The sequence below is a fragment of the Manacus vitellinus genome, unplaced genomic scaffold (genome assembly GCF_001715985.3).
Source record: "Manacus vitellinus isolate BGI_N305 unplaced genomic scaffold, ASM171598v3 scaffold_19_pilon, whole genome shotgun sequence".
Lineage (NCBI taxonomy): Eukaryota > Metazoa > Chordata > Aves > Passeriformes > Pipridae > Manacus > Manacus vitellinus.
This window is the reverse complement of record NW_021939395.1, coordinates 9718510-9746406: the sequence shown is the minus strand read 5'-3', so window position 1 is coordinate 9746406 and position 27897 is coordinate 9718510. Positions and strand designations below refer to the sequence as shown.

Sequence of the window (27897 nt, the reverse complement as noted above, 5' to 3'; positions counted from 1 at the left end):
AGACAGACACTTAAATCAAAGGCCATCTCATCACATGAAATAATTTCAATGGATTACTTGTAGAGGTAGACATTATCCAGCAAGGGAGACTAATGCATTCAGGACATCAATGTTTAATACCACCAGTGACAATACCTTGACTGGAAACCCATAGTTCATTTATTTTCAGTAAAGCCAAATGACTGTTAACAACATTTATATATTGCTTTTCATATAGCAATCAAAAAATAATAATAAATCTTACCACTCAGAAAAAAAAGGTCTTGACCCTGCATCTAAGCCAAGCTATGTGATTTTTTAAGTGTGAACGCACCCCAACAGCTTGTTAGGAATAAGCTACTGTTGGATGACTGGTGGTTGCCGGCTGAACAATTCTGTAAGACTCTGCAGGATGAATTTTCATTTCACTGTTCATCTGTGGGGTTAAATCCCCATTTGCCAGTGTGGGTGAAGGACTCCCAGCTTTCTGACATGAGTAAGCATTTACGAGATGAGTAATTTCTCCACGACGATTAAGGTCATGTTGGGCCCATCAAGAATAAATGAAGAACTGTGCATTGAAAATTAAGGTTTCTTTGGCAGAGTAAAAACACAGTGTACAGAGACAAGCATTTGCTTTGGAAGCAGGATGTTATCTCACATAGGCAGAAAACAAAAAAACCCAGAAAACTCCACCAAAATACAAACCAGCACATTCTTTTCCTCTTTTACCTGGAAAAATGGCTGTAAAGCCAAAGGTCAAGATACAAGAAGATTCACCAAGAGAAAAACAGCAGCAGTTGTGCTGTCAAAAAACTAAGTCTGGCTCGTCATATGTAAATACAGAAGGTCCTACCACATGCTTGCCTAATTTTAGGATAAGTATTTTGGTTTGTGTTTTTTTTTAATAACACAGAAAACCCAGTGATGACCAACTGAAGCGGAATACTCGGGTGCTTAGCTGTAATCACAACTAAAGTAGCAACACACATCTGTTTCACATTCTCTATTGGGTTTAACCCCTGCCTCTTTTAAAGCCAGGAGAGCCAGCTAGCTCACATTTCCTGCACTCCTTTGTAGCACAGCTCTGTTTGACTTTGAAGAATGTGTCACTGTCATATACTACCCTTTACCACAGCAAGACTTGCACCATAGTTCACACCCTCTCACACAGTTAAATGACAGAAACTATCACAACACTGATGCTCTTTCTTCAAGAATGAGCTGCCTGAAAGCCAAAGAAAAGCCAGATGGATCATTTCCAGTGTGTAAGTTTAAACAAAGGTATATTTGGGTCTTTCATGACCTAGAGAAAGGGATGAGCTGTAGCACATCCAGTCTGATCTACCTAAGGACATCCTATAAATACAATTCACTAGGACTTTAAATAGGTCCAGTTTCTTAGCAATTACTCAGGGGCAGGAGGGAAGCTGAACAGCACAGAAGTGGAAAAAAGTCAGTCTAATTAAAACCTTAAGTAACTACAGAACCACAGACCGTGGCTGGCACTCCCTCCTTTCAGCCATCACAGGAAACAGCCATAACATCCTCTGATATCTGCTGCAAAAAGAGCTGCTACCTGGAATGACAGGGACCAAAGCACCTGCCACGTAAAACAAGGAGGCTTGAAAGAACTCAAGAGATATTCAGAGCAATACAATCCTGAAACAATGCTGAACAAAAATGCTGCTGTCACAAGATGCAAAAAGAGGACGATTAAGTACCTCTCCAAGTTAAAAACAGGAAATCCTTACCAACTTTGTAGTGCACACAGCCTTCCAGGTCACCCACGGACACCCAGCCCTGCCGCTTCTCCACCTCTGGATCATTGCGCAAAATTTTATTTCTCAGCCATGACAAGTAATACACCCTCAACTTATTCTTCTTCCCTAGGGTTTGCAAAAAGAGACAGATTGCTTTAACTCTCTGAAATACAAACTCTCCCCCACTTACAAACTGCAAGAGTTTTGTGACCTTGAGTGCAGCAGGTCTTTGTGCCTTACCAAGGGGAGAGAACAGTCCAGTGGCATAAGAAGAAAGCTCTGCGTGATGGGGGCACAGGAACTGGCACATGAGCAGTCCTATGGCACATGCACTTACCTTGTTATTCAAGCTTCAAGATTTTCACACCTGACTAAAATTCCTCCCTCAGGCCAAAGAACAAGTCTCTACAGACACAAGTATTATCAGAAACAATCACACTACCTGGCATTTACTCTGGAACACAGGCATGTCCTACTGTGGCCATTTTGAAAAAGTGATTAATTTAGTTCTAAATAAATGACAATCTTCATTACATGCAGCTATTTTTCTTTTAGATGGCTTTTCTTTTAGATGGTGAGAATTATTTTGTCATCTTTCATCTCAATCAGTCTTTCTGTTGCTTTAGTTCATAAATCCGTATTGTCAACAGCAGCCTGTGACCACAGGTTAGTCTGAAGAGAAGGACTATGTCACATCATCAGCTGGACCTGGCAATGTGGGACAAACAGCTCATACCACAGTGAGTCTGGATTGGAGACAAGGAACTGCCATTCCTTGCTGGACCTACACACCTTTACCTTGGTATGTGCTATGCATCCTTTGAGGCCACTCTCATCCATGGGGAATAAGGGCAGAGTCTAAGCTGTTTGCAGCAGAGGTTGAAGACCTGCACTTAATGTTACTGACGCTTTCACAATACAGATCACTCTTATGTTACTGCTCATACATCTTGTTGGACACAGGTTATTTAATGATATGTTAACAGAATTGCACCTAGATGGTCACTGACCACAGAAACAAGCTGAGTGACAAACTACAACTTCCTGAGAATCAGTCCATTTTAGGAATGAAACACTTCGTACTTCCCACAAACCATTTTGCACATTAACCAAGTAATGAATTGTTCCAAAGCCTCTCTGGAATGAGAGTGTAAATGTTAAAAATTCAGGAGAGTTTTCCTATTAACAAGAATAACTGTCCTGTGATTTTCTGAAAGAGGAAATTCCTCAACCTAGTTTATAACCTAATTCTTCTTTTTAATTGCTTCCAACTCGAATGCAGGTCAGATACTTTTAGACACTGAACTAACCTGATATAGTAATTAGCACATTGAGTCCTTCCAAAACATCCATTTGCTGGAATCGTCTCCTTGTAATCAATGTATAAACTCTTCCTTGCCCACTTCTGTCCAGCAGCCACAATCCATTCTCTGTTCCCACCAGTAAATTTACTCCTGTTGATACATGAAAAAAAACCTGCATAAGTCACCTAATGATTCAGAGGCCACCGAGTGTTCACTGTTTTGCAAACTGATTCTTATTTAGTCTCACTTAATGGTACCCGATAATTTCTCTGTTGCTCTGTGGATGACCTCCCAGAAAAACAGATCTCACCATTACAGTTTTTACCCAGCAGAACACTTATATACCCATGGAACTTGAAGGTTGAATAGTTCTACTGAAGTCAATGTTGATTTAAACAAAAAGGAAAATGTTTTGTGAACTCGAACTTCTCAGGAGATCTTGGAAAGTGTCTGTGAACAGTGCAGAAGTCTCAGTCCAGCACCACTACACTACTGACACAGGGGATCCAACTAAGTGATCGAAGGGTCCCTAACAATTAAGACAGAAAAAAAACAAACAAAAAATTCCCCCCAAACACTCTGTTTCCAAATACAACACTCACAGCACAGGGGCACCAAACTTGTGGGAAGAAGCACTGCTGTTACAAGGAGGTGCAGCGTTTGTCTGAAAACAGGCTGGGTTTTGGAAGAATGCATTCAAATGCTAAATCAAAGGAGTGAATCCATCTGAAATCCAAGTGCTACTAAGGAAGCGAAGGCTCCAGCGGGTTGCTGACATCAGAGGATGTCAAAAATTACGTTCAGCTGGAATGACAGCTAAGCTTCCTAATCAGCAAGTTCTAAAGACACGACATAAGGTATCCTGCTGTAACAAGCACCCTCCTCCACTGCCAGTGCTCTGTTGAGTACCTGGTGCTCTTCAGCCTCAATGAACACTTAATTACAGACCTTGCCACACAGCTCTGTACTTAATTTAAAATCTTGGATTCCTGCTAACACATATTACACAAAATCTGTGAAGCTATAAACTGGAAATCTATACTCGCTTTGGATAATGTTTCATCTGCTTCATTCATCTGCCATTCCAGGCTCAAAAAGTGAGGAGCAAATGTCTGGGTGAGTCCCACAGAATATGCCTGTTCTTTTGAAGTAGAAAGACGGTTGAAACAACTCAAGAGCTCAGCTAGTGTACAACTGGGACAAGGTCTATGGTTGTTGAAATGTGGTCTGACTACACTCTTCTTGATTTTACACCACGTGAAACAGATCCTGTAAAAAGTGTGTAAATTTACATGATTCAGTGAGGTTCTGAATAAACACTGACAGCATGAACTAAGCCAAGCTTTTGGAAAGACTGATGCCTGACCTGTTTCAGATTCTTGGAATACCTAACACAGTGACAGTAAAAGGCTTCCAGTTTGGATTATTTCCACTGGGTCAGGGCTCAGTGTGATCAGCTGTACTCACGTGCAGCTCAGTCAAGAGCAAGTGTCATGAGCTGCTAAAACAGTTGCAACTTTTGGCTCTTCCAATGAGCATGGTTTCAGTTTGGTGCTCAATCAAAACATTTTCTCATTCTGACGCACAAAAATCCTTTGCCACTGTAAATCATGTGTTTGCCATCTCATACCAGGATGGCAGTGCCACACGAGTGACACAGGTATCTGCGCAGGGACGCACTCCAGGACCTTCTGCCAGGAGAGTGCAATACAACTGTGAAATCTGCCTGGCATACCCTGCCAGCCTCCCCTGCTGCTGCCTTCCCTCCAAACACATGCCCAAGTCCTCTCAAGCTTACCCCACAAAGCAGCACAAAGGACCTCTGAGTTGAATTTCTTCTTGTATTTACGAATTTCAGGGCTGTCACTCTGCGGGCGGATATTCGTTGGGTTGACATTGACAACGGAGCCCTTCCTTGCATTTTCCCTCCTGACAGGCTCAGGTTTGGCACTAGATGCTGGAATGAAAGACATATGCAATCATGAAAAATGTGAGTGGCTACAGCTCATATTTGACCTGTTTGAGGCAAAATGAAAGAAGCTCCAGAGGAGTGAGAAAACAACTTAAGAGCATTACACAGTCAGAATAAAAAAAAAAAATCTGGAAAATTCCTCAGACATTCCTGAGAAAGCACTGTGATAACAGAGCAGCAGAGTAGAGCAAGCCACACCTGGAAGAAAAGCAGAAGCAGTACAATGAAAATTCATAGTAATGTGAAGCTTCAGTTTCAGGAGATTTTACTCACAGTTTCCATTTCCAAGCAATAGGCCCTCCCTACTCCAGACATAAAAAAGAAAAGACCAGGAGTGGCATTTTATGCAAAGGTAAAGCATACTCACGAGAACTACAGGAAGGTCCTACTGGACTGGTGGGAGGGGTGATTGGCAGGAGTCTGGGATCTATGAATGACGTAAATGACGTCGTGGACGATGTACTGCTCTTGGGAGGTGGGCTTTCAGCACAGGGGGGCTGCAATGAAAAACAAGGGCTGCTTCAGGCAGAACTCTGACAGAGCTGTTACCTGCTTCCAGTGCCACACTTCTCCCCTAGAGCCCATGCTCACAGTTGTGTTAGAGCCTCTCTGGGCTGCCAAGACTTGCTGCCCTGGCCCCTGTGCTCCCCACACGATGCTTGGGTGGGAGAAAGCCAGGGACAAGGAGCAGAGGCACACCAGAGTGCTGCAGTGCTGATATGGCAGGTGGAGGAGCAGAGGGTAATAATTCAATCTAATTTATCTCTTACCTTGTTCAGAGGTTTGTTCTGAGGTTCCTGGCAAGTCAGTGGCACTTGTGGCGGGTTCACAGAGGAGTCAGTGATTTGGCTTTGCTGGAGGAGATCTGGCAGGAGATAGTTCTGGTTGTTTACGCTCCAAAGGCCTTCTTGGGTGTTAGAAATTTGTTTCCCTAAAATCTGGTCCTGCACAAGAACACACAGTTAAACTCCACATTTAGCATATTTCCAATGCACTCTGCAACTCCTGTTAATTAGGATGAAAAATAATGAGCATACAGGGAGGGGTGCTCTGTGTGAGGCATCCTATAAAGAAAAACTCTAAGGAAAGATTAAATTAAAAAATTAAATACAAAAGAGCATGGCAAACACCTGAGATGAGAACTTTGGCTTCCACTTCTGAAGTGCTCCACAAATATTCTTCATCTACATTACCTCAACCACAGGAAAAAAAGCAACTTCATCCTCAGAGACATGAAGTCGGATGACTTGCTCTGACATTACAGATCTGACCTCTGTGTACCACAGACAGAAGTAGGTACTTAATTCTGGACTTGCATTTAGTTCAAAACCTCTCACCATTCATTTCATTTCTACTTTCCATTTACTGAATTAGGATATTATTCCAGAGAGACAATATTCAGTGGGATCAGCATCAGCATTTCCAGTAAACTGATATTTGGTTCTGCAGACCTCCTGACACTATTCCACCAGCTTCATGGAAATACTTGTAAATTACATAAGGTACCACACCAGCTCTGCCCCTGACAGCACAACCTATGGAGTCAGAAGTCAGTTTCTGGGAACAGATGGGCTGAAGTGTTGAGAGGAAGACTGGATGTGTAAAGCAAGAGGTGTCCCAGATGGGGAGGGCAGTGCAGAGGGATCCGTCAGGGTACCTGACCACCACTGGCACTGGAACATAGGGAGTGATGAGAGCCAAGTGCTACACTAGAAAATTCCTCCTGAATTTCACCAAAAGCAAAAAGCACCAGCCAACTCAAGCAGCTTCTGGCTGGTTGAACTCAAAGTGAAGTCTGTGCTGTGTACTGACTTTGATAAACAACCGACTGAAATCAAATAATCTTTTTTGAATGCCGGCCAAAATAGGGGAAAAAAAAGTAAGAAGATAATTCTAAATAAAAGACATTTGCCTTTTAGAAGTCAAGTAATTAACTAGAAATCAAGCTGATGCTCAAAGTATTTTACATTTTAAGTTAGACATAAAAACTGAAACCAAAACATGGAAGTCAGATTTGAGATTAGGGAACCAAGCCAGTATAGGGCTTTTTTGTTCAGTTTTCAGTCACATTCAGCTGAACTGAACCAAACCAAACCCCCATTTGAATCATAGGGGTAGTTTGGTACACCCTAAACCACTTCAAAGCAGTTCAGGCTGATGGGCCAGGGAAAGGGATATTGGAGAAGTCAAGGAGAGTCATGATGGCTGTGGCTGGTGAAAAAGGAGGAATGGACAGAAGGATCCATGAGAGGGAGGCAGAAGACTGGAAGGCATCAGAGAGATTTATGAGGAGAGGCATCAGTCATCTGCCTGTTCTCTCTCCCCCACTGTTCTCTCCAAACCTTCCAGAAAACGTGATCTCAACTCTTTTACATTCTCCCTCATCCTAAGTGGCCCTCAAAGGTTCCATCCTTCTCCTTTCCCTCAAGTAGCCTATTTCCAATATCTGAATATCAGGGGAAAGGGAAAATACTGGGCTTGTTTTGCCACAAGAGAAATACTGGTTTAGGCCCTGTTTATAATTCTTTCTCCAAAGCAGGGTCTTTTTTCCTCAAGGATGGTGGGACAAAGGCCATGTGGAACTCCTTCCCCAGTCAGGAAGGACACCATGCTGGCCTGAAGCTTAGAAATCACACCACAGGTAAAGAAAACTCCTTTTAGTTCCTAGATCTTCCACGGCTCATACCAGCAGCTCTGGGGAAAACACCAGTTTCACAGCAATTCATTTCTTCTATCTGTGAGGTGAGAGTACACTCAGTAATATGTGAGAAGTGCTCTGACGCCAAGTACAAGTCTTATTACTGTAATTTTTTTCTGTTTTCAACCACAAAGAACATTGTTCTGCTTTGTCTCTCTTCATCTTTTCTGTGCTAACATTTATCAAGGGGGAAAATCCACATGACTGGAAGCCCCTACTAGAAACTACAGCTGGAAGGAACCACAACATGACATATGAGAAGACAAGTATTTTTGCTAAGCCAGCAGGGAGAGATTAAGTGTTTTTCCCCTCTTCTATTTTAAGTAGTAGGAGGTAGTTCTCGTTACACTAGAATTAAAAAAGTCAAGACTTTTAAAAATAGCAACAATGCACACCAACAATAATCCACAGTATTGCTTTTTGCCCAGTGCTTTCACAAAATATCTTGTCATCAGAAACTACTACAGGTCAATAACAAGGACAAGAAGAACTGCAATTTTGTACCTTAATGTAAGCAGTTTTACAGGAAGCACAAAACCTGAAACTACACCTTTTTTTCAAGGCTTATAGCTGTAATTTGCAATAACAGAGCAGGACTTCAGAGTGAAAATGCTGCTGAGAAGTAATGGATACAGCGTTTATCACGCACATTAATGATCTCACTTCCCCCCCCAGTGTACCCACCCCCTTACAAATGGCCAAATTACCTTCTGTTCTGTGACGGTGCTTTGGGGTTTCAGTTCAATTCCATCTGGTACTCTCGTCCTTGAGAAATCTGCGATTCTGCCGCTTAGCAGTTGCCTGGTAACAAACCCCAATTAATGAACAGAACTACTTCAGGGGGAAAAAAAAGAGCCAAAAAGAAAAAAAAAAAAAACAACAAAAACAAAAAAGAAAACCACACATACCCATGTTCAAAAGTGAGCATAATTAACATTCACTAGTTACACTGAGAGGTTCTTGTACAAAAGCAAGCTGATTAGTCTGTGGATCTGCCTGAACGGACTCGAGCCTGAGGACCACTCACACACAGCAGGAAGATCTCCCCACCTCGACAGAGAACATCCCTTCATCTCCCTGCATTTCACCCATCATCCTTCAGACACTGAATAGCCCAGGCAAGTGAGACCTGATTCCTCACGCTGTCATTTGAGAAATGCCTACTTCAAAACTTCTGTCTCTCCTCATACAACGCCCTGTGTGGTGCAATTATGAGCCACCCTGCTCTCCAGAGAGAGCACCAGCTGCACTTGGAAGAGGAGAGCCACTGCTCTGCCATGTGATGGTATTAGAGACCCCTCTGCCAGTGCCTACTGGGACAGACCATGCTGGAATTCCATACTGTACATCAGTCCCTGAAACACAGACAACCTCACCTTATGTACAAAGAAGCACAGAAAATGTTGCCAAGTGCACACAGACAGAAAAAAACAAGAGCTGTTGGACTGGCTGGGGCCAAAAGCTTCCCAGCCAAGTATCCCATCTTCAACAGTGACCAAAAGCTGATAACAAAAGAGAGTGAGGATAAGGCAAGTGTCTGCTGTGAACTCCCAGCACACCACTGCTTCCTGCACAACCTGAGGTATCTTAGTGTTTTAAACTTTTTCACCTAAGTGGAACTGCTTCAAACTTCCGTCAGCGAGGCTCTGGCCCCATTTCCGTACAGTTCTACCTCACATGGTTTATTTATCCCACTTACTTATTTATATTAATTTCTTTATTACCGCAGTCCATTTAAGCCCATTACATTTTTGCCTCCTTTCCAGTAATTATAAAACTGACTGGATTCAGAATGTGAAGGGCTCCACAGTGCTATGTGCCAACTGGTAGCAGACAGTAATGTGTTTTTTTTCTTTTAAAAGATGCCCAATGGGATAACAAAGAAGGTTTTGTGAGAGAACAACTGATTTAAGATGGTTATGAAAGAGTAGAAGTTTGGGGGGGTGCTTTGTTGTTGGTTGTTCTTTTTTTGTCTCAAATTAGACCCCTCTTCTTTGGGAGAGGCAAATATTTACATACTAAACTTAGGAGGAATGACAAGATATGGTGTAGGATCAATGCTGAATGCAAGGACCTGTTCTTATCAGGAAAGCAAGCAGTAGCTTATCTTAAATAATGTCAACCTCCCACTTAGTAGGGGAGAAAGTAATTCCTAGCCAAGCACACACCTGAACCCACTTAGTCCAAATGTTGGTAGGAAACAGCCTTTAAAGAGCAGAGAGAAAAAACTGAACTACACAACTGAGTCCCAGGATGCTCAGTGTTTTAGGGGGATTGTAAATACTGCAGGCATCAGAGGAGGAAGTACTCTCAGTAAAGCAGGAGAAATTGGCATCAATGGAATGGATGTGCTATTCAAGTAGGTAAGATGCTAAATCATATACACTGACACCTTTTCCTTAAAACAAATACGTGGGGTGTGTGAGAAAGAATTCTGGCTCATCTCACTGTTAAGGAAAACAAGACCAAAAGTTGTTTTACTGGTGAAAAACAGCCACTTAGTCATGGCTTTCTCAGAAATGAGCCCTCTCAGAGTCATTAACAGGATCAGTCCAAGAGAATAGAAATCTCTTTCTCTTGCATGTGTCCCAAGTGTAGTCCTACTGGGCACCTCCAGAAAAGCTGGAGTGTAGACACTGAATGCTGTTCCATAGCCCAGGCAAAAACAGGAATACACAGATTGTTTTCTGGAGCCAACTAAGACTTGGCCTAAGGTGTCTCAGCCAAAGTCCACACAGAAACATTTCCTTGCACAGAGTGCAAGGGACTTCAAATCCTACAGTCACGTTTTAGAGAGCAAAAACCTTCATACCCTTCACTTATCCACAATATGCAAAGTTTCAGTGCTGGCTGCTCCTTCCACTCTCATCATTATCCTTTTCACCATTTACTTGGTAGCAATCAGGATATATTTCCTAGTATCTATCTTTTAATATAAAAGATGTTTAGCCAAGATGAAGGAATTCTTTTAATAGCAAGATTATACTTCTGATTTTACAGGAGCTCTCGCAGTGGCTCTGTCCATGGAAGTGCAAACCTGACAGGGAGCACCCCTGCTAGTTCCATTTCTCCAGAGGGCTGGTGGATCTCACACACAGACAAGATGCAAATAACACATGCAGCTTTCCAAAGGCAGTGATACCACTCCTTCAGATCATCACAGCATGCAAGGACTACAACAATCTAACACTTACACAGCAAAGTCATTGCTACAAGGCAAATCCATATTTTTATGTAGAGTCTTTCTGAGGTCTAGGACCTAGAGTGAATAAAACCTTTTACAGATCAGAATAAGGTGGTCTGGAAGAGGATCAGTAAGAAAATAAAGGCATTACAGTAAACAACTGCTCTTTCAGGTGTGCTGAATAAGCTACAAGATTTTTACCATTCTCTCTGCTCATCTCAGCTTTCAAAATAAACTTCAGAAATGCAAATCAGAAGCATATAAAATCTCTACCTCTTCAGAGCTGCACAGGGGAAAGGACTGGTACCATGCCAACACAATAACTTGACAACAATGCTACTACAAATCTGGCCACCTTTGCCTGAAACTGCACGTGCAATTCTGTCAGATGAACAAGAGCCCCATCCCAGAGAGCTCTGTGGCCCTGAGATACACTTCAAAGTAAATCTTAAAACCTGAATTAAACTGAAGTTTCATTCATCAATACTAAAAAATAATTCTGTTTGCTGTTCCTAACAGCAGGGCTGGCCAGATGACTCCCCTGACTCCCTTCTCTCTTGGACTAGCAAGCTATTCCCACTCCATTACTTCTCGGCAAAATACACATTTTGCACGACAGGTAGAACACCAACAGATGTCAGTCACAAAATCAACAAGAGAAACTGGAAAGCTAGGAGGACACAGCTCAGGTGAGATCAGCTTGGGACAAGTCACAGCATCAGCTGGAAACCACAGCAATTATCCAAAATGTCAATATTAAAAATACAGCAAGTTTTACAACACTACTGTCCCTTTTTATTAACAGCACTAGTGAAGGAATCAGCTTTTCAGTAGTAATTATTTCTCCCAGAGTAAACAGACTATGTGAATATGAGGGTCATACTTGCCTTGCTTTTTTCACTGTAACCTGTATTTGCCATGAAGGCATACAGTTTTCTTTCCCTCTCCTTTTTGCTTTCAAAAATTCCATGTAAACATAGATCAATGTGAAGTAATCTCTGTAAATGCACTACCCAGTATATTCTGTTTAAAACTAGACATTTCCTCATTGTCCCAGGGCAGCAAGTCATCAAAGCTTATTACACTGCACACATCTGATGGAGCAAACATTTACCCCCGGGAGTTCATTACAGTGCAATTAAACTGCTTAATTACAACTGCCAGAAATGACTGATAGTAACTTCGAAGGAGAGGTAGTATTTATGCATGCCAGCTTTTTTTCCCACATATTTAGAAGTGTGTAATAAAAAAGGAAGACAATAATAATAATAAAATAAATCAAGCCAACCTTGTGTGGTTTGTGTCATCTTCATCACTGCTGCTGCTGCTGCTGCTGCTGCTGACCTCGTCACTTGAGGAGGAATAGTCTGCTGCTTTTAACAATGAGTTGGCACTGTCCTTCACCTTGGCAAAGGAGACTGGACTCTGAATAAAGAAAACTCAGTTGAAGAATCCATCGCTAAACAGCATGTGCAGTACTTTACTGCCCCAGCAAATACAGTTATTGTCACTTCCACACCAAAAAAAAACTTTATTAGGAAGTTGATGCTTTTGTTGGTCCATCACAAGCAGGTACTTCACACTAAAAAGTGACCTGAGCCAAAACACCCAATTTTCCTAAAAGCTGAAAGGTGACTAGCTTTAGTTAGTATGTTATTTTGATGTTTAATCGTTCAATCTCGCACTTTGCAAGAGCAGAGAAGTACTTCCCTTTTCACACAAGAAAAGGAGTGTTCTGCAGCAGGACTAAAGGATTACACTGGCTTCAGTGTCATTCCAGCCCTGGACTACCCTGAGGCTTGCAGGGCCCTGCCCTGAGCACTGTGTGCCTGCACAGAGCAGGTACAAAGCACCTTTGGTCTGGAAAAGCAACACCAAAACAGACACAGCTCACACCCACAGGGCAGTTATGACACCCCAGTCCTACAGAAAATAATATACAGGTGTCCCACACTGTGGACAATGGTCTAAACACAGAGTCTTCTGCAAACCTCCAGTCCCTGACAAGCCAGGAGGGGCTGGGGACTCTGCTAAGCTGTAGCTGTTCCCTGCTACACACAAGCCACCAGCATGGTCTTGACTTCTGTGTTGCAAGAAAACGGGTCAATGGCTTCCTGAAATAATAAAGACATTCCCCTCCTTTCTAAAGACTTATGATCAGAAAGGTTCAGGAAAACTGAACGCTCTGCTGAGGATCTGAGCTGGACACAAGTCAGACCTGGACCGGGAGCTGATGGACACGTTACTGCATCAGCAAAGCTCAATCCAGCCCCACACACCCCTCAGGTGGACTCACCAGCAACAGCAAACTGAAGCACCAAAACCATAAACAAATAAAAAATATCAGTGGATTTAAAAGAACCTACTGCAATCTGGCCTGGATGAGAAACTTTTTCAGCCTTCTTATGCAGCTGCAAGTGGTTCTGTGACAAAATATTCTCTGCCTTGGCTGGTCCTGGATTCCCTGGGGATAAAAAAACCCCAAATTTTACTTTTTTCTAAAAATGCATGTGCAGCAGAATGAGTGAGGGGACCAGTACAACAAACACACACACAGCTACCACTCAAAGCAGATACCACAATTCCTGATACAGAGGGAAGGGAGGGAAAGCAGTTGTACTCTCACCCCACCCTGGAACACACTGGCCAGTTAAATGTCTACCTTGTTCAGCAGCTTCTCCCATGACTATCCCACTGCTACCAACAGGACTCCTTGCAAGTTAAGGGAAGAGAGTTCAAGCTCACACAAATTAGAATCTGTATTTGGTGATTTAGATAGTTTTGTCACAATGGTTTTATGTCTTCATGTATTTTGCAAAGCTTTCAAAAATCAGAATTCCTTACTGGTCAACGAGCACCTAAGCAACTCAGCAGAAGTATTAGCTTTGAAGTATTTATAGCCTTTTCCTGTCCAATTCATTATCCCTGTGGGTTTGGGAAAGCAACAAACTCTATCTGAAAACGCCATATGCCAGAACTTGCTGTAATTTAATTCACTTAAGAACTCAAGAAGACAGTTTAAATCACAAAGGAGGTTTTCTATTCTTTCCATTGCTGGTGAGATTTTCATTTCCCCATGCCAAAACAGCACAGGAGTTACACATCACGCGGACTTTGCAAAGTTGAGCTGGGCTGTTGCATGTTGTTCAACTCTGTTATTCAAACACAAAATGACATAAGAGCAAAAAGAAATATAATCCAAGGAATTTAAAGTGTGCTCTGGATTTCTCTTGAAGCAAAGTTTCCTATTCTGTGCAGTTTAGTGAAAGCAAAACTGGCTTGATTGTGTAAGCATAATAAATAAGCAATTTGTTCTTCATTTATCAAGGGCTTATAAATTAACAATGTAAGTCTCAACATAAAAATAAATGACCTCAGCAGCTCACTGGGGTGGTTTCAGAACATTTTTAGCATCCACCCTGCTTTGAACTGGGTGTGCATGATTTGCAGTGTTCCCAGTCTATAGCAGTCAACCTGGATGCAAGGCATTGTGACACATCATGGCTTTGCGAGGAACTACAAAAAAAATTGCCCTACAACTGACCCACAGAAAACACCCTTAGGAACAGCAATAGAGGAACAAAGCTATTCACTTCTGCTCTGTGGCCCCATCTGCCAGAATCTCAGATCACGTCTCAGGAACCAGAGTCTCTACTGCAAAAAAACTGCACAATCACGAGCAAGCCCACTGCATTTCTACACCACTACCAGTGATATTAAAAGAGCTTACAAAGCCATAATTTGTTAAATTAGATGAGGTTTTCTCTTCCTTTTAACTTCTTTTGCCCCCTTTTCTTTTAGTTCCACTACCTTTCTGCAAATAAAGGAATATTGGAGGAATATTTCATAAGGTGCTGTACACAGAGTCTTATGCTTCCTTCAGTTATTAGAGTGCAGAACTACTAGTGTATATCAAATACTCATCTGGATCATCTTATCAGTGGGCAATGCAAAGAGCAGCACATGGTTATGCAGAATTTGCCAGTGGGTGAACACTAGTACTGAATTACATCTGTATGTCTGGAATGTTGGCTCTGCTGACTTTCAGTTGTGTCAGTAAGTGCACCAGAAACGATTTAGTTTTGGATTCTTAATTGAGGCAATTCAAATTTTCCATGTGAAAATATGTTCATAGTTGCTTTTTGACTCAAAAGAGGAAATGCTTATATTTTAGGAACATGGCACCATAAAATTCAGAGGACTTTCAAAAGCCTCTCACCAGAAGACATCGTTAAAAAGACACATCCCATTTTCAATGCAGAACTTGACACTCTGCAGAAGCCCATTTCACGTGATAAGAGTTTAGTACATTTTGACTGATGAATCTTTGACTTAGGAATCACCTGAGGTTGACCAGCTGCTTTGATGAGATCCCATCTCCCACTGCTTGTTGCCAGGAGTGCTGCTGCTACTGTTTAGCTTCAGAGCCTGTCCCACGGGGGATGACTGATGAGTGTTACTAAACAGAAAGACAAAAAGCAGATCAGACCAGCTCGTGTGGAGGAACAGAGACTGGAACAGAGCTCTGAGGCCACTGAATCGAGTTCCCTGCTGTTACCGTGTGATATCATAGTCCTGATCAAGAAAAAATTTATCTTCATTGCTGCTCCAAGTAGGGCCATCAGTAATGAGACAAGATGAAGGAGAGGACAGTTTCCTCTGGGCAATCATTCTGGGAGATTACAGAGATTCCCAAGTAAATACAAAATATCCTTATATACGTACTCCTCCCTTGGATTCTTCAGATCTGTGTCATTCTTGATTCCAAAATCTCACATCTTTTAAAACTAAACAAGCCTGCTCCCCTACTTCCCTAGAAGATGCATCATCAGTCACTTATCAATGAAGGAAGGAATGTGTTGGACACTAATAAGCTGTTAAGCCAGTGGCTCACCCAGAAACCCTGTCTCAGGAGCCACTCACTTGTAACACTGTTGATTATTTACATATTTCTTTTCTGTTTTGCCTTCTATAATTCCCAAGTGGAGAACATTTAGGGCTTGACTTCACTTGAAAGCTATTTCAGATGATGTTACTTTGGCTCATCAGAAATGCTGCGCATTATTTTGTTATTTCAGCTAAATCTACTTCACTTTCCAATCTCTCCAAGCCATTCTGTTCCCTGATTAGACACCCAGCTGGGGCTACCCTTTACTGCTGAGCTCTCTGCATCCTTGGTCTTTTATCCCGGGATATAAAAAAGTACACAAGCCTTAAGGGCAGACTGCCCAAATTGATACATCTATAGGCAGCCTGTTCAAGCTACTACCAGGCAAAATAAGCATCAAGCTATAATTAAAGTGCCTATACAGGGAGTTAGAGCCAGACCTTCTCTCACCAATGCATCCATACACCCCTTTGAAACCAATGGCACTGGCACTGATGCAGAGGATCTGCAAGAGCATCCAGGCAGCTCTGACCAGCACCACTCCATCTTGGAATCATCAGTGTTGACATGCCAGGACCTCAGCTAACCTGCACCTTCCACAGACTCTCATTCTAATGTGAGGGGAAAGTCCAGCATCACCAAATCACAAGTCCAATGACAGCATAACACGCTGCCTGTTAACTGGGAAATGGATATACAGCTGGCCTGCAACTCACTCAGGCACACCAAACAGGCTGAGCCAAAGGAAACAACTCACTGCAGATGGAACAGTTCTTGTATGTTAAAATACTGCTTTCCAGCAGAACACAGAACTACCTTGCATGAAAAGGAGATCCACAAGAGGCTTGTTTCTCTTTAAGTTGGTTATGTCAATCATTGAAAGGAAGCGGGCTTAGACACTTCCTTGAGGTTTAAGATCAGGAAGTTTGGTTAGCTATTTTTGTGGACAAACTGGCTCAAAAGACAAAATATTTGTAAGTGCTATGAAATGAGGAACGAACCCATGTCAGTTTTGGTGCTACTGAGGTTATGGCTTTATTTTAATAAATTTGCTTTAGTTTTCCTATTGACAAAAAAGCAGCATTAGTATAAGCATAAAACATTTAAGAGCTTACCTTGAAAGGCATCTCTGATGGCCAGGCTGGTCCCTGCTGTAAAATTTCGAGGTTGTCCTTTCTGGAACCTTAAGGATTTAATCAAACGTTTTAAGGTCACTACTGATATTTTAAATTCAGTTATTAAACCTAATGCTTACCCTGTACCAATGAAAAACTAAGCCTAACCAACAAAAATGAATAATGCTTCCGTGGGATTGGTGGAGAGGTCTTCCATGGTATCAGCACTGGAAGCTGCAAGTCAGCAGGAGGTGCTTCCAGTTTGCTCCAAGCCTGTGCAGTCTATGAGGGTGCAGAGAGACAGAGGTTTGAACCTCTCCTTAGAGGCAGCACCACTCGTGGTCAATACTTAAAGCAGACAGTGAAATGCATCTGCAGTCACTGATTGCAGCTTTCCCCAGGTGGTGGGTTACCTTCTGTTGCTATCACAGGCTGGGGAGTGAGAGACACACATCCCCTAAGTACAAAGTAATAATATGGACACACAAATGCACAGACACATCCCCACTCAAATATTCTTGTACCTGTTTTCAGAAGTTCTGTTAGAAATACAGCATCACCTCCATCATACAAACTAATGAGCTTTTCTGCGACAGGCCAGATTTTTCAGAGAAAGGGCAGCTACAAATACCTGGTCTAACAAAAGAGGTGTATCTGCATTCACAGATCCTGCAGATACTATATATGTACACATAAACCCACAACACTGACAGTGTAAAACACCCTGATTTCCACATACCTTTGGGGGCTGCTCTTCGTTTTGACTCACGCTCCAGAACACGTCATCCTGCACAGGGCTGAGCGGTGCTGTCACCATGTCTGACAGGGAACTGCTGTGGTACACGTCCTTACTAGCCCGGAAATTTTCACACTTGAAACAAACAAAATACATGCTGAGTTGTACTTCCCTGCCTATGTAACAGGTCCCAGTCTCAACAGGCATCAGTGGTTCTGTTTGTGAGATCAAGCTTTTAGTAAATGCACAAGGATTGCGTTTGGATACAGCCCTACTCACCTTGTTCACCGTGAAGTAAGTTATTCATTTCCAGCAGGTTAGCATGTTAGGCACAAATATTTCAAGGTGAAGGGTACAATAAAAAGAAATAGCAAACACATCGATGCCATATATATATATATACACATATATACACACCTTTCTTAAATCTATGGAGAAGCAAATAGGTCACTAGTAATGCACAGTGAACTAGTTACCTGGATGATGCAAATAATACTGTTGAATATATTTCATTCAAACCTGACCTCTGCTTCCATTGCAGAATTTAGACAGTCTAATCACTGGGGGAACCCACTTTGCTAACACTGACGTTGAACTTATAAACTAGTTTTTGCAAGCCCACCACCAGCCTGGAGTCAATGGAGACAAACTGTCAGCTCAAAGTGCTTTCAAATGCTCCAGTGGTTATGAGGGGTCCCTGGCCCTCCTCCATAACAAAGTTTACAATTACTTGAAAAAAAAAAATAATCAAACTTGAGAATGCAGTTAAGAATGAATGAAACTATGTTCAGACTACACCTCATGGGCGGTCATGTACAGGTGACCCCACTGTGATCCCACGATCCCATTGTGACCACCTGGGTTTAAAAGATCTCTTCAAGGTGTCAAATTAGAGCATGAGGGTAGCAAAAACCCCAATCACAGCACAGGAAGGGGAAGGAATCAAATTATTTTCTTACAAAGTTTTCGCTCCAAGGGAACAAGAAGCAAGCATTGTAAAACTCAAGCTAAAATATTCAACGTTTAGTGCTCTGATTCTTTTGGCATTTAAAAGAAGGAAAAAAAAAGAGACACAAGAATAGAGGTCCCTTAAATTCTACATACTGATGATCTACCACACTAGCATCTTCCAAAGGGGAAGAAACACAAAGCTAAACATGTCAGCTGAGTGTACTGCCTCCCTGAAATGAGAAATCCTCTTGGACACGAGACCAAGACAGAACACATGGAAGCTCTGCGTGAGCTGGGCCTGTCTGCAGGGATTGCTGTGCTAGAACCAATTTGATAGAAACAGAAAAAGTATTAGAGAAATGCCTGAAGCTACACCACCTTGTGCTTTATCTCGTCAGATCTCCCATGCAAAGCAAGACCAGGGCTTTCTGGGAGGTGCCTCTTTTGCATGGAAAGACCATCATCCCCAACACTTGGAGGCCTAAGAAGGAGGTTTGCAATTTTTGTCCGAGTCAAAGTTCAAACTCTTGTATCCCAACTGAGCTACTGCAACAGTAGCTGCAGTTCACTTTCCCCAAAGAATGACTCAGATGAATATTTTATTGATTTATCAGTTCCCCCATCCTAAAAAGTAAAACACAGTAACTGAGAACCACACACAGCTTTTCAGAAGATAATATGATTACAAACTTTCTGTAACTGTACAAAACTAATTATTTAATGGAAGCAGTGTTCTACATCAATTAAATATTGGCAGGCAGTAATTCTAAAACCAGTTAAAGATACGGAAGATGTCTCATCACAACCACCCAGACCAGTATGGCAAAGTCAACTGTCAAAAACCAGTCTGGATAAGTTCACCTAGTTAAATATTCAGGTGCTTTCCCTGCCTTTTTGGGACAATATGTTCTGTTGACTCCCTTTACAGAAAATAGCTTTTTCAGCAGTTATAACATCTCATAATCTATGTCCTTTCATTTTGTCAAAATTACCTTTATGTCCAAAATGATTGTCACTAATAACAGTTTTTAGTTAACCAGAATTATTTGAGCAGCAAAGTGTTCCCTTGAAACGATTCATCATAGCAACAGGAACAGGTTTTACAACAAGTGTATTATTATCAGAATATAGGAGGAATTTTTTTCTTTGTCACTTTCTCAACAAGATACACGCATTTCTTTTTAAATTCCAGCTTTTGAGTTCTGGAGCCTATCAGAAAATTATTTGTACTTAAAAGCATGGATGAGCTTTGCTGAATCATGATATAAATAACTGAGTGAATCCAAACTCTGCAGATGGTGCCCACATACCTTCTTTGGGCAAAGAGAGACCAGCACACTAGTTCCATGTAAAGCCAAGGAGAGACACCTGCTTCCACACCAAGCCCAAACCATCTCAGATAGACCCTAAAATTATAGTGCCTGATATTCCTCTTAAGTTTTACAGATAAAATAATTTGTATGGGGAAGAAAATTTAAAAACCTCAGCAAACAATGATTCTAAAATACCAAGATTTCAATCTTAAATTGGTTTTAAGTAACACTGAAAGAACAGTAGTTCTTCTCATCAACAGAAAGCAGTACAGGAGACAGTGTTACCTACTGTGTGTCTTCAAACCATAAAGGGACACATAACAGAGCTAAGGAAAAGAACCTTTTGATCCCTGAAATGATAACATAAGGTGGTATGGCACAAAGACTCATTACTATAGTTAGTTTAAAAAGATTTACATGGAAGAAGTTTTAAAAACACAGGCTGCACTGCTTTTTGGAGGATACCCAAGTTACTAATTTGAACTGAATCTACATAGAGGAAACAGATAAAGTGCAAGTGTTGTTACAAAATAGAATAAGGAAAAGGAGTTTCTTAAACTTCTGAGCAGAAGCGCTCTGGGATACCAGGACAGCCCATGATTTTATGCATACCTATTTCTTCTAATATTGTTAGCCTTCTTGTTCTGATTCAACCACATCACTCCAGACAACAGAAATCTACCTACCAAATCCTACAGGAAAACCACAGAGTCAATTAAAAAATGAGGTTCATTTCAGACGTGAGCTAAATTCCTCCACTAGTCAGGCAGCAGGAGGTGCTGGGCAGAGGAACAGACTCAGTGACTTTGCTCAGGAAGCCTCTGTGAAATTCTGCAGGCAGCCCCAAACGGCTCATCCCACACCACCACAACCAGAGAGCCAGACCTGATACCATACTGCAGCAAACACAAAATTGGTACAAAACAGGGGGAAATGGTACACTCTGAACTGGTAACATCTTGCATTCCCCTTAGCAGACAGGTAGCATATTAGACACTGAGAATTCATGCTCCTTGCACCTCAGGGGCTGTGTTAAGTTTTCCTGTTAAATAATTCTGAGAGAGATTTGGGCAACAAGGATCTTGCCACATGATCTCTCAGAATATAATTGTTGAAAATAAGAAGTCATTTTTGTCTGAGCGTAGCAGTAACAACAGATGATTCCCCTCTGATAAACCTGGCTGGAAGTTCTTCACTGCAGCATCTGTAATGAATTCAGCTTGCCTTTTAACTCCACAGTTCACTTTTATTTTAAATCAACAAGGCACCCACGTACTGAACCTCACAAGTATATTGCTGTGAGTCTTTTAATCTTCAGGTGACTAACTGGCCCATCACTCCTATTGCCTGAACACTTCACACAGTTCATGCAGGCAGCATATCCAAACATGCTGTTATTGACATCACCAGCTGCTCCCAACCAGCAAAGGGAAAGACAACCCTCCAGAGGATTTACAAATTACCCATTAAAGTTCATCTGGTCTCCATGCAAACACAGCAGGTAAAGAGTACAAATTGGCTTCTCCCTGTCCACGTGGGCTGTCAGCTGGAGCTCTGCCTTGTGAGTGGGCAACAGGGCAGCTCCCAGCAGGGAGTGAAATCACAGGCAACAACTGTACATCACTTGCTGCTATTATCCTTAAGTAACACCATTGCTTTAAACAGCATAAAATTTTTAGAGTGCCGTTTCCATCAAAGAACGTGAAAGAGGTTGGTAAATACTGCTTCATTCTTCACCACTCCTCTTGGCAGCTGGGAGAGGTGCTACCAAACAGAGAAGCACTGACAGGGTGCAAAGGAATGATCACTTGTCCCACGTGAAGAAGCCAGCCTAGCATGTAGCTCCTCTCATCCTGGGAATGGCACCTCAACAGGGCAGAACTATCCTCTGTACAGCCACTGTGCTCCTGCAGAATCTCAAAGGCCATGCAACAAACTATGGATGCTCCCACTGCTACTACAGGGCTGAAATATTTGCCTCAGGGAAGCTGCCAGCCTCTACCCAAGGCTAAGATACAAGTGTCCTTCTTGTAGACCTTGCAATAGCTCTCCAGTGATTTGATGCTACAAGCCAGGCCATCAACTCAGCCCACTTACAATATTTGTGACTTGAAACAACAAACAGGCCCTGGAAAAAAAGGATGTGAGAAGACACACATAAATATTTTTCCCCATATCCCGCTGGGGAATTTCAACCACCCTGACATCTGCTGGAAGAGCAGCACAGGGAACTGTAGGTGATCCAAAAGACTCTTGGAATGCAAGGAGGACAACTTTTTAAGCCCAGTAATAGGCAGCCCTACCATGGGAGATGCAATACTGGACCTCAGGGTCACCAACACAAGGGAGCTACTTGGGGACATCAAGATTGGAGGCAGCCAGGGCTGCAGTGGTCGTGCACTGGTGGAATTTGCAGTCCTGAGGGAATATGGCTCAGGTAAAGAGCCAAGTCAGGATCCTGAATTTCAGGAAAGCAAAGGAAGAAATTCTTTACAATGAGGGTGGTGCAACACTGGAAGAGTTTGCCCTAAGATATTGCAGATGCCCCATCTCTGGAAACAGATTAAATGACCCTTAGAGGTCCCTTCTAACCCAAACCATCCTGTGATTCTAAAATCTTTCATGTAGATGTTCAGCTGAAGCTCATGCCAAGGAAAATTCCAGTTGCCAGCAATGAGTTTAAAAAAAGTTTGGGATAATATAACCTAATCTCATAGCAATAAGCCATAACAGCCTCAAAGAAGTACACAGGGCCACCCTGCTGCCTGGGCTCAGCAGTGAGGCAGCTCAACATTCTCTGGAAGCAGTTGAGCTGAAAGCAATAACCCATCCTCTCTGCAGTCTGATCCTCCCCCTTTGACTCTAAGATCCAACACAGAAGGAAATAAGGCCACAAGATGCCACAGCAGCACACAAACAATGCTCAAGCCTGCTCTGAATGCCACTCCCCTGTGGGTACCATGAGCTAAGTCCCACAGAAGCAACTGGAGAGGTGGATCAGAAGCTGTCCATCCATCCATGAATCCATGCATCCGAGAGCCCAGCAGAAACTGAGAGCTGCCAAGAATAAAACAAATGTTGTAACCGTATATCCTCTCTGTGGGGATGAATGAATGCACAACTGAAGTGCTGTGTAAAATGTAGAGGCAGTAAGATTATTGCTGCCACTGCACGTTTTCAAAGCAAGTGGAGAGATCCAGCTTAAGTGAGCTGTGCTCACACTTACAGTAGTTTATTCAATTTCTACTTGCTGTTTTGTTTTGATTTTGTTCAATATGCTTACAGTCCTTTCACAAGAGACTGGAGAAAAAAACCCTGCAGTCTCAGCTACTTACCTCATACCCTTTGAAAGAGTAGGAGGTTGAAAGGAAGTCAAATTTCTGGGCACACTGAGAGAACTCTGAATCACCTCTCTCAGAACTGGTAGAAAAAGCAGGAGATAAAATGTTTTGAGAGAAGGATTTCAATGAATAGCTTCATCAGAGTACTTTCACTGCATAGGTACTGTTTAGATACCACTTCTACCTCTAATACTGAAGTTTTTAAAGTCACAGACTTTCTGGGCTCTATCCACAGCAAAATCTGACTCTGCATTGCCCTTACTGCATCTCCACTTACTTTCAGATTATTTCATAAGCTCACTTAAAATTTTTATTTTTTACATGATTTCACTTGTAAAAATTCTGGCTTTGGACTGTTTTTGTAAAGTGTCACACACATTTATGGCACCACGTAAATAATACATCATCCAGGGACTGCAACAGCTCAGCCATTCAGGCTTTCTGTGAAACATCTAAGAGGAATATCATGGAACCAGCAATCAGGCATCTGTTATCTAACTGTTATCTAACCCTGACCTGCAGTGCTTAAGTATAATTCCATATAGAACTAAAAAGCCTCTGAGATGGTTTGCACATTTGTGCCAGGAATGAAGAAAATCACTTTTCTCATGCATTTTTCTGCTTGGGAAGCACCCACGGTCCCTCCTCCCCACCTGGGGCAGCAGTACCTGCACTACCATGGCTCTCTGTGGCGCGGGGGTGCAGGGGCTGGAGCTGCTGCCGGAGCCCATCCTGGAGTGTGGTGTGGCCTCGTGTCCCAGCGCCGCTGGCCACTGCAGGGAAGGCTGGGGGGCATCGCTCTTCTTTATTCGGTCCTCAGCCTGAGGAGGAGAAAAGCAATAGCACGTTGCACACTGAGCCCCAGGCTTTGGAGGCTGGATGTTCTCCCACAGCATCACAGAGTGCACCACCTCTGACGGACCTTCTCATCAAGGAGGACAGCCCTGGCACAGTATAAACCACTGCTTTCTCTCCATTTGCAACCCTTCCTTTTCCATCAAGTTTCCAAACTGCAGTAATGAGAAGGGCATGAGTTTCCATCTGATGTACTCTAGGTCATCTCTTTTGCTGCAGGCTGGGATTTTAACTGGGACGAATCATCTGTCTATATTTACTTATCTTTGACAACATGCAGCCTGTTTTGCTGTGCATTTATTACCCCCTTCTACAGAGCTCACATTACTGCACGTTGCTTTCTACTTTAAAACACTTTTAACACTCTATCTTTCGCTATGTTACTTGCACTATGGAAAAGACTGAGAAACATGATTTAGAAGGAATGAATTTCCCGAGGGCACTGTTCGTTACAAAAATCTTTATCTTGTGGTTTTGACCCCTCTACTCTTTTCAGTTCCATTCAACATGACTCATTCCCATTCTCTAGTGTAAATCTTTAGCATATCCTCTGATTCAGCAGCCTAGGAAAGGCTCTACACAGTAAACTAGAGATTAATGTCATAAAAATACCCAGTTATCTGTGGCTGGGTGGCTTTCTTAATGGTATCTCTCACTATATCTGGATGTTTGTGCCTGTGTCAGAAAGGTAAGCATATTCTTAACACAGCCAAGAAACTGCTGAGAACACGAAAATGGTTCCACTTAGTCTCACAGATCTCCACTGGGGAAAAAAAGAACACCAAACCATCCCCCTCCCAAAAAATACCTTATTAAAACAAGCTACCACAGCCAAACACCACGAAATTCTAACCCCAGTGAACTCAATCATTATATGCTCTTGAGGCCACATTTTCATTACTTGCAACTCCTAATAATGAAAGGCAAATTCTACCATAGCAAGAAAGAAGATGTAAAAACTAGATATGATAATTCACCCCCCAGCTCTGTGCCCACAGGGAGCTTCATGCAATGTATTATGAGCCAGATGCAAACTCATGCAGGTGACACTCTGGGCTCCCCAAACTGACCTCAGCCTGTGCAGTGTCAAGCCCAAGCTTGGAGTCTTTCCCTCTCAGTTCATTCACTTTGGTGCTTCTGGGACCAGATACAGCACACAGTGAGCTCACAGCTGGACACAGATGTGCAGGGAAAAACTGTCCTGAACTGCTGGTGACAGGGTAAGTGCAATGGCAAAGCCAAGGAATTCCCAATAAATGGTTCTGTGGCCCTGATCCATTAAATCTTATCCTGGGACATAACAAGAAAAGGCACCACAGCCTGATGTTGGGGAGCAGAGGTCTGTACTTGAGAGGCATGATGCTGTTCTGTGTCTGGGTCAGTTTTGTGAACCCTCACATCAGGCAAAGACCTCTGTTAAATGTCAGATGATATTACCTTAATTCATTCCTCTTTGAAAACAAGGGAATGACACCTAGTTGACCAGAAGAACTGTTTCCCCATTCACCAGTCAAACCACTCTCTAAATTCAAGTAGAAGTAACAGCAATTTTTCCCTTTCCTTATCTTCTGAATATTAATGGCAAGCAAAGAATTTACTGTAGCACAGGTGTGTAGTAAGACACAGGTCAAGCTCCAAACTGAGGTTTAAAGATCAGTCTGCTTTTGGCTTCAGCATAACCACAGCACCATGAACTGCAGAGCACCAAAATGCTACACTGGCCAAGATAGTACCTCTTTGCTTGTGCTGCTTGATGGAGGATGCACTGCTGCATTTGAACTCGTGGAAGGCTCCTTCTTCTTCTGCTTGTGGTCATGTTGGAGGGACAGCAGCTGTGTCTGATCTTTGGGGAGAGTTCGATGCACCCTCCTGTTGTGCTGCACATCTTCCATCTTCTGAAAGCAGAGAATGATGAACCTCAGAGAGAACAATGCCTTGGAGGACAACCCAGTTGCCTGCTGGAAATAGTGGCTTTTCAAAGAACAGAGCGAGCACAATTCCAGCAGGGCCCACAGAAGAGCCAGAACCCCGAGCAACAGGAAGAATAAAGTGACACCAAATACTGTATTTGGCTTTTTAGACAGCATGTCAGAAAATCATATTTCTTCTGTTTACTTTTCCTAAAACTGGAGGACTTTAATAAAACACTCCATGCTTCTACAAATCAATTTGCAGCTGAAACATCAGAAAAACATGGTGGTCAATGTACCAAATCTGACAGAGACTTCAGCGTTAAAATTAACCTCTGCTCCACTATTTTTGTGAAAAAGAAATGGTTCTCATTACAACCAGAATACAAAATGGAGGCTGGAGATTTAAGCTTAGGTTTACTTGATGCTGGAAGCTTTAAGGGAAAAGGAATTTTAAATCGGAGTGAAGACCATTTCAGCACAGAGAAACAGTACGGACAGAAGTGGGACAGGTGGTGTCCCTGCTGTAGATACAGAGGATGACTCAGTAACATGTAAGTTAATTTAAAAAAAGGGTGAATCTGAGAACAAGAGGCAGTGAATGCCTTAATAAAGCCCCCCTTTGGTCCATGACTCAAGAGGATGGGAATACCCTCAGGGAACGGAGAAAGACACCAGATACAGGAAGAGGAAGCTGCAAACTGCTGTCAGTAAACACTCTCTGCATACCTGCTTCTTTTCTAATTTCCTCTGTCCATCTACTATGAAGTGTTCATCTTCCACAGCCCTTTTGTCTTCTTTACCCCTTTCCTCTTTCCTCTGACCGACCTTTGCCTCTGGCCATCTCTGCTCACACTCCTGCTGCCTTCGTAGCTCCTGCTCTCGCCTCTGGTGCTGGAAGAGAGCCAGGGAATAACGTTGCTCATTTCACTTTATTTTTGTACCCACCAATTACTTATGCCATTGTTCATTAATCACAAGGCCCATTTCCTGCTCTGCAGTCACTAACAGGGGACACCCCACACACCACGCAGCAGAAGCTGCCACCACCACAACTGCCAAACTTGAAGTGAAACCTCTGCCCTTTTGGCAGCCCAAGGCAGCTTTGTCATTCATTTAGGCAGGCATGCAAGATCTCCCCGACAGCTGGCAGCTAATCTAATGACAAATGTCTTCCTGTCATTTCAAGAAGGAAGGGTTTTTCCAGAGTGCCCCTGTTTTGCTGGAGCAGCACTGTGCTTCACAAACATCAACTCCAGAGTTCACACAGTGCTTGAGTTTTGTCAGATACTCATGAGAAGAGACATGCTGGTTATTTTTGGTTTGCGTTGGGCCGATCACTACAGGAAAGACATTGAGGTGCTGGAGTGAGTTCAGAGAAGGGCAACAGAGCTGGTGAAGGGTCTGGAGCACAAGCCTGATGAGGAGTGACTGAGGAAGCTGGGGGTGTTAGGCTGCAGAAAAGGAGGCTCTCTGTACCTCTCTGCAACTCCCTGACAGGAGGTTGTAGCCAGATGGGGGTCAGTGTCTTCTCCTGGGCAACAAACAAGTTGTGCCAGGGGAGGTTTAGATTGGATATTAGGAAAAATTTCTTTACTGAAAGGGTGACCAAGCACTGGAACAGACTGCACAGGGAAGTGGTGGAATCACCATTCCTGCAAATGTTCAAAAAACATGCGGATGTGGCACTTAGGAACGTGGCTAGTGGTGCACTTGTCAGTGCTGGGGTAAGGTTGGACTGGATGATCCTAGAGGTCTTTTCCAACCTATGATTCTATGACACAACACTGCCTCCAAGACCACAGCATGTCAAGCAGCTGAAAAGGCAGCAGCTATCTTTTAACATCTCAAACACAAGCAGGGCCAGGACTCTGGACCAGACTGACTA

The 27897-nt window shown here is 42.7% G+C and overlaps 1 protein-coding gene across 1 annotated transcript in view; it reads right to left on the bottom strand.

The window, feature by feature from the left end:
- NRK (Nik related kinase) overlaps positions 1–27897 on the bottom strand; it is an 86743-nt gene that overhangs the window by 15355 nt on the left and 43491 nt on the right. Inside the window, exons 12-25 of the mRNA XM_018070722.3 lie at positions 26739–26903; positions 25833–25994; positions 23913–24065; positions 17643–17774; positions 16904–16971; positions 15241–15359; positions 13267–13370; positions 12189–12325; positions 8424–8517; positions 5789–5962; positions 5386–5515; positions 4845–5003; positions 3053–3196; positions 1734–1868 (exon numbers count right to left, since the gene is read on the bottom strand). Of these exons, the coding sequence (XP_017926211.2) occupies positions 1734–1868; positions 3053–3196; positions 4845–5003; positions 5386–5515; positions 5789–5962; positions 8424–8517; positions 12189–12325; positions 13267–13370; positions 15241–15359; positions 16904–16971; positions 17643–17774; positions 23913–24065; positions 25833–25994; positions 26739–26903 (1876 nt within the window). The remainder of the gene's footprint in view (positions 1–1733; positions 1869–3052; positions 3197–4844; positions 5004–5385; positions 5516–5788; positions 5963–8423; positions 8518–12188; positions 12326–13266; positions 13371–15240; positions 15360–16903; positions 16972–17642; positions 17775–23912; positions 24066–25832; positions 25995–26738; positions 26904–27897) is intronic.